Source organism: Callorhinchus milii, unplaced genomic scaffold, assembly GCF_018977255.1.
Source record: "Callorhinchus milii isolate IMCB2004 unplaced genomic scaffold, IMCB_Cmil_1.0 Scaffold1, whole genome shotgun sequence".
Taxonomy (NCBI): Eukaryota; Metazoa; Chordata; class Chondrichthyes; order Chimaeriformes; family Callorhinchidae; genus Callorhinchus; species Callorhinchus milii.
The window spans coordinates 98,950,701-98,958,125 of NW_024704742.1; the positions used below are offsets into that span (position 1 = coordinate 98,950,701).

The following is a 7,425-nucleotide window of genomic DNA, read 5'->3' on the forward strand; positions in this document are numbered from 1 at the left end:
ATCTTTCTGGCCCCAAAGTGCACAAAATACACAGTCAATCCACTTTACAATATATCCTGTGAAGCCCTTTTGAGACATCTCAATGAGGTGATAAGAAGCTATATCAAATGCAAAGATTATTATTATTATTATCAGTTATTGATGGGATATCATGATGTTTGAGAGTCACTACAAACAACAACACTTTTCTTTTATTATATGAGGCCCTCCCATTTCTTAGCAGCACAAAGAAGCCTTGAAATAATCAGTCTGTTTTTCGTGAAGTTTCATCAGAAATGTAATCGCTATGACTGTAATTCACTAGCAACACTTTGGTTTACAAGGGAATTCCCTTATTTTGAAAAGAAAATGGCTCCGGAATGTTTCTTTTGGTCTGCTTGGTGTTTTGACACATGCAGAAACTGATCACCATGCTCAAAAGTATCCAGACCAGTCTAAGAATTGCATGCATCCTATCTACACATGGAAACACCCATTCATTGAAATGGAATGCACACTTTCTCCCTAAAGCAACCCACCCTGCTTACCTAATTCCAGAGAATATTAAGCACAGCTCGGCACGGCCAAGGCTGAGGTATCCCAGAGTGTGCAATGGGATATTGCTAGGGTTTAAGCAGCTAAAACTGCATAGGTTGGCATTGACAACACTGTCTTGGCAAACTTCCCATTGGTTGTCCAACTCGGACCACCTGGCTTGAAGAAGGTTAACAGGAGTTGAATGGGATAAATCTCTATCTCCAGCGAAGTGGCAGATATATAAAAAATGAAAAAACCTTCATAGGATTTTGCTTTCCTTCTGTCGCTGGCTTGTTCTAAAATGGCTGCCATAATTGACAGAAATACCAAAATGACCACTGCTGATAAGTTGAAAAATGACTCCCAGTCTCTGTTAAGGATGGGGTCCTTTTTAACCCCAATTGGTAAAATAATGGTCGGTTTGCTGTAACTTTCTAATGTTTTTTTTAACCAGTGTAAAATATCCTCAATGTGTGTAAACTGAGTCACAGGTTAAAGTAATAATAATAATATAATAATAATAATCCTTGCAGTTGATATAGCGCTTTTCACATCAGGAGGACGTCCCAAAGTGCTTCACAGAACACACTGTAAAGTGAATTGACTGCATATTTGTGGGCGAATGCGGCAGCCAATTGCGCACAGCAATGTCCCACAAACAGTCGTAGATTGAAAATGACCAATTTATTATTGGTTTTGGTGGGATTATTATTATATATATATTATATATTATTATATAATATATAATAGATTGACTGTAGCCTGTGACACTCTCTTCCCTACCCTCTTATTTTATGGGAGGTCCTCCTGACGTGAAGGGCGCTATACAAATGTAATCTTGTGGTTGTTATTGTTATTTTGCTGCCTATTTTAAAAATACAAGTAATACAAAAGGACACTGGGCGTGGGATAATGCGTGTGGTTTGGAGTAGTGGATTATTGAGTGTTTGGATTGACAAACAAAGAAGCTTACTAACACACCTTTGATTTGAATGACACAATACATGCTGCTGTTTGATGTAAGTAGTTATTTTTAGAGCTAATAATGTAATGGTTTTAACATGACTGAACATTGCAGGAACCTATGCAAATTCTTCATAAATTATGTGTTTCAGTTGCTGAATCCTTTCACTTGTTAACTGAGAACAAGAGGTGGAACTCCATAGGCCACTATTACCAGTTATATTTTTAAACTTTTTTTAAAAAGTAATAGTCAAGTGTTTGCTTGTGTGCACTTTGGTTGGAAATATTTATTGCAGAAGTGCAGAACAGTAAGATTTGTAAGCAGTCTACACGGAGAATCTGCAGTGTTCATTAATTCTTGTTGCAATGTAAAGTGGCAATGTTGCAATTAAAGTGATGAAAAATTGGTTTCTTAACAGATGTGGGAGGAAAAATTCCACTTAAGTCTAGATTTCTCCTATTTATGTGGCATTTTTAAAACATCGTTGGAAAATTCTTAAATACAATCTTAATTCCCAGACGGTTTTCTATAAGTTTAAGAACTACAAAAAAACAATTTCAAAGTTAAAACTGAATTCAACAAATTGCCAAATGCTGGGCTCTCTGAAATTATATATAAAGAGAGGAAATCTAAACACACCTGTAACTCTTAACTCTTGGGTTAAGTAATATTATATTCACTATTATTTAAATGGAAACATGCAAAGTGTGGAGACTAGCTATTTTTCTTGATGAATTTAAATTGTTGGGAAAGTTTATTTTCGAGTTGGTTAAAGGATATCCAAAGTGTCAAAAACACAAAAGGAAATTTCCTTTTCAATAGGTGGTATGCATGTGTGGAACTCTGTCTTATTTGGATAATCTAAAGCATAGTGATGGTTTTATGCAATTGACAGATACCCACCTTAAAAAAACACAGAAATATCAGAACCAAAACGCAGAACAACAACAACAAGATTCCATTTATAGAGCGCCTTTCACGTCGGGAGGATGTCCCAAGGCGCTGTAAATTGAAGGAAATTGAAGTGAGAGCAATAATTTATATATGCTGAGACATATGCGTAGTTGTCAGATCAGAGTAGTTCAGACAGAGCTATATTCGTGAACGCAGGCGCTGAAGAAAATAGTGGCGTTAGATTGAGACATTAATGTGCTCTTGGGGATAGCCAAGTGTGAATGCCTCTCAGCTTACATGGCTGGTATTAAAATTCAATAGCTTAGACAGTTAAACACAGAAAGAAGGTGTATGTTGGAAAGGATGAGATTCACAAAGTTGACAGGATTGGGTCACAGTGGGTCTTTCATGGAGATGCATAACTGCAAAACTAATGAACTCAATCAAATTGGAACACAGGGGTTAAACACCAAACTCCTGCCCATCTTACTATAAATATATAACTAACAAAAACACTGGAATCTGATAAGCAGCCTCTCTGATGGATGAAAATCCTAACTTCTGGATCTCCTTCTCTGAAATACCACAGAATAGTAGAGAAATATTAGTAACAGCAGAAAAACACATTACAGTGAACCCGCGGCTGACCGTATATCTGGAATTCGGACCAAGCTGAACCGGGTTCCGAAATACAATTTTTTAAAAACATTTTCGCAGGCCTGTACACGTGTAGATTCCCAACGGCTTACTCTCATAGTGTGTGTCCCCGCCTCACCATGCTTGCTGGCCTTTAATAAGTTAAACAGATTCAAGGGTGACAGGCTCTTCAGGCAAGACAACAGGGCCCTGCAGTGGAAAGAAGAACAAAAGGTCTAATTTGCTGATAAGGAATCACATAAGAATTCCTGTCAACTGCAGGAACTTTATTCCGGATGTTGTTTGTATCAGAGCAGCGTATCTATGGGTGGACTGACATACTTCTGATTACCGAAAGGAATTCAATATTGGTGACTGAATCCTTATTAAGGAATCTAGTTAAGAAATAGAATTTATATTTATGTAGCGCTTTTCATGTCAAGAGGACGCCTCAAAACAATTCACACAGTCGAGCTGTTGGGGGTGGGGGAAGGTTGAGGAAAGCAAATACTCCAAATTAGTTATTTGCCATAGATGAGGTAAATAGCATAAATTAGATCCCAATATCTGCGAAATCTTTAGAATACATTAGAATATACAGCACAGAAACAGGTCATTCGGCCAGTGTTTAAGCTCCACATGAGCCTCCTCCAACCCTTCCTCAACTAAGCCTATCAGCATATTAGAATACAATATGTGAAACCTGTTGTAGATTAACCATTGATTCTGTTTAATAATATATTTCATAGGTGAAGGATGCTATATAAATGCAAGTTGTTTCTGTGATTACATATAGGCAACAGTTAATCAACTTAGTTTCTGAAAATCTTACTTCAAAATAAGTTTCAAGTGAGGCTTATTTTTAGCCCTGAGGAAGTGAGGATTGTGATGTTTGAGTGTATGTGGCTTAAGTACATCCCTCTTAGGACTTCACTGTAGCTCAATTTGCAGTTCATTCCTTGTGACGTTAACCTATTTTATGAGATTGTCACACAAGAACATTTGTTGTGAGGGAAATTTCCTACTCAAATGATTTTAGCTTTTCTCGTAGAGGTTGATAAGTGGTCAATGAAGATTGACCGTTCTCAAGAGAACGCATTGGTAATCCATCCATTTCTTGGCATCCCCCTATCTCTCCAACCTCCTCTCTCCCCACAGCAGTACCCGCTGCCTCCACTCTACTGGGTCCAGCCCCTCCTTGTCCCCTGAATCCTCCGCACCACCATCAGTGACCGTGCCTTCAACCACTATGCCCCAAAACTTTGGAACTCTCTCCCTCAACCCTTTCGCCTCGCCCCCTCCTTTCCCATCTTCAGGTCGTGCCTGAAGACCTTCCTCTTTGACCGCGCATACGGTGACCTTCCCCCTCGCCCTGGCTCGGTCTCAGGCTCCGCCATTATTAAGCGCTCTGAGACGCCTCGCAGTGTGGAGGGCACTATATAAATGCAAGTTGTTGTGGTTGTTGTTGTAATACACCAACCAAAGGGGAGGGGCATGGAAGGAGGGAATCGCTGGTTAAATATTCTGCAAGACTTTCCTTTGTGGGCTAGTGACTGTTCTCCAGGAGAGTTCCTTGTCTGAAGGATGGTTAAACATTCTCCAGAAAATACCTTAAGTGCTCAGTGATAAGTTATCTGGAGTAGCAAGTTAGCCATATATATGTATACTTTTTTTCATCAATAAATGTAACCGAGATATTGACATCATGATGACAAGTGATCCTGACAAGTTAAACCAGGGTCGACTTACTAGGAGTTTACTGTACGACGACTGTGTTTTTAAAAATAAAGGAGAAAAATGGAACAATCCTGTTTCACTTGGGGTGAAGTCAAATTTAGCTACTCTCCAAGACAACTGCCTGGTGATCCGATGGCTAAGAGGAAATGTAATGGTTCTCCGGAAGACTTCACAAGTGCTCCAATGTTAGTTTCAGCAGAGGAGAATTCCATAACATTACTAATGTTGAAGCTAAGCCTGACTCACACAAATTAAAACAATTCTTTTAAAAAAATGACAGCAAACACAATTAAGGCGGCAAAAAAAGGTTTAGCAATCAAACAAAGCAATCAAACCGTAGCTTAATTTTAAGAAGTGGACTGAACTGCATGATTTACTTTTGAACACAATCAACTTATTTTTGAAAAAGCTTATTTTAAAACACATTTCATAAGTGATCCATTACCATCACTTTCCTTGGCAATCAGTTTTTGATGTCGTGGCATCTCAGCATCAATCCTGAAAACGTCCACTTGGGAGTTTTTAACCGATGTACAGAAGCTAGTGAAGAATCTGGGAAGCAATGTTCTGAAGTCAATGTAGGAGAGTCTGCTTCTGTTAATTTGTGCACATATCACCTTCGGGCAGATATTTTCGCCTGTCATTAACTGACTGCAGGCCTGTTTTCACCCCCGTGAAACATGATAATTATTAATCTTCCCGTTAAAAGATTCATGAGGCTTTGGATTACTTTTCAGTGAAAGGTCACAAGGTAAAGTAAATTAACAGACCTTTCAGTAAATGTTACAATAGGGCACTTTTGGTGTAATACTAACCGGTAGGTTTCAGATGTTGGGTTTCATCTAATTCAGAATTTAGTTTCCTTCAATTATTTGTGTTACTAAGCCTTGTTTAGATTTCTGTTCATCAGTTGAATAGTAGAAAGTGATTTTGTCACAAATTCTGTTGTTCTCTTTATTTGAGAATTTTCACTCAAAATCTACATGTCATCTTGTTTGAGGTTGGATAGTTATCTCAAATGCTTTGGATTTGTTTTTTTTATTGTTCTTATTTGGTCAGCCAGGGGTCTGACACATGCGGAAGCCCATTCCATGCTTAAGAGTATCCAAACCAAGCTGAGATTTTCATGCATCCCATCTACACATGGAAATCCCAGAGATAGCTTGTTGGAATGATATGCACACTCTCTCCCTGGAGGTACACATCATGCTTAATTCTGGAAAGTATTAGGCACAGGTTAGCAAGAGCCAAGGCTTGGGAACCCCAGAATACTGCTGGAGTCTAAGCAGCTAAAACCACATGGCTTGCCATTGATATTACTGCTTTAAGCTTTCCTGCTGCTTGTCCAGCTAGGACAAAATAACTAATAATAATAATTTGGTCACTCAATCCACAACTGTTTGTGGGACACTGCTGTGCGCAATTGGCTGCCACGTTTCTCCCACAAAATATACAATCAATTCACTTTACAGTATATCCTGTGAAGCTCTTTGATATGTGATAAGGTGCTATATCAAATGCGAGGATTATTATTGTTATTAGGATCACCCTACCCATTAGGGCTTTGGTTACCAGGGTTAACAGCCGAGTGGGATGACTTCCTACCCCCAGTGACTAGTTTGCCCTTCCAGGTCCTGCCGATGAGCCAGACCATCAGCAGTGCTGATACTGCGGACCCACCTGGCTCAGGAACCGGGCTACTGAGACTGCCACATTCCATTGCCAGGCTTGTCAATTTGGAGCCTGTTCAGCTCCAAGGAGACCCCGCTTACCTTTGGATTTTGTAGTGTTGAAGAATGCAATTGGAATAAAGTCTCATCACTCCAAGAGAAAAGGGCTCAGTGACAAGTTATCTGGAGTGACGAGTTAGGCATTCGTGTGTGTGTGTAAAAACAAATGTGCCCAGGAAATTGACAGCATAATGACAAGTTAAATCTTGGTCAGGAACAAGGTGGGGATACGTTCAGCCACCTCAGCCCCCCCACATCACCTCTCCCTCATGACCCCTCCACCCTCCACCCCTATACACCTTCGACCGTATCTCTCCCTCCTCCCTCACCACGACTGTCCGCAAACTCAAACCCACCACCTGCTCCCTCGATCACATCCCCACCTCTCTCGTCTCCCAGCTCCACCTTATGACCCTACTTCTGTCCGATGTTGACAACCTCTCCCTTTCCACCGGTTCAGTTCCCACCCCCCTAAAAAGAGCCGTCATCACCCCCATCCTGAAAAAACCTTCCCTGGATCCATCCATCCTCTCCAGCTACCGCTCCATCTCTAACCTCCCATTCCTCTCCAAGGTCCTGGGATGAGTCGTCGGGTCCCAGCTCCGCTCCTTTCTCTCTCGCCATTCCCTCTTTGAACCCCTCCACTTCTCCTCTTTACTCAATCTTCACAGACCTGCCCTTGTCTGTTCGATTCCTATCTCTCTCACAGTCTCCACTTCGTTGCCTCTAACGGTTTCTCCTCCAGGCCCCGCACTGTCACGTCTGGCGTCCCCCAGGGCTCTGTCCTTGGCCCTCTCCTCTTTAATATCTACATGCTCCCCCTTGGTGACATCATCCACAGACATGGGGTCAACTTCCACATATATGGGGATGACACCCAACTCTATCTTTCAGCCTCCACCCTCAACTCCAGGACCACTGCTGTCCTGACAGACTCCCTGTCGGACA

The 7,425-nt window shown here is 40.9% G+C and overlaps 1 protein-coding gene across 2 annotated transcripts in view; it reads right to left on the reverse strand.

The window, feature by feature from the left end:
• tmc1 (transmembrane channel-like 1) overlaps positions 1-5,249 on the reverse strand; it is a 47,124-nt gene extending 41,875 nt beyond the window's left edge. The window contains exon 1 of one of the 2 annotated variants that reach the window (XM_007899361.2): positions 5,193-5,249. In XM_007899361.2, coding sequence (XP_007897552.1) covers positions 5,193-5,232 — 40 coding nt within the window. In that variant the 5' untranslated portion in view covers positions 5,233-5,249. The remainder of the gene's footprint in view (positions 1-5,192) is intronic. The other variant, XM_042333773.1, reaches the window with a different exon arrangement.
• Between the last annotated feature and the right edge of the window lie 2,176 nt (positions 5,250-7,425).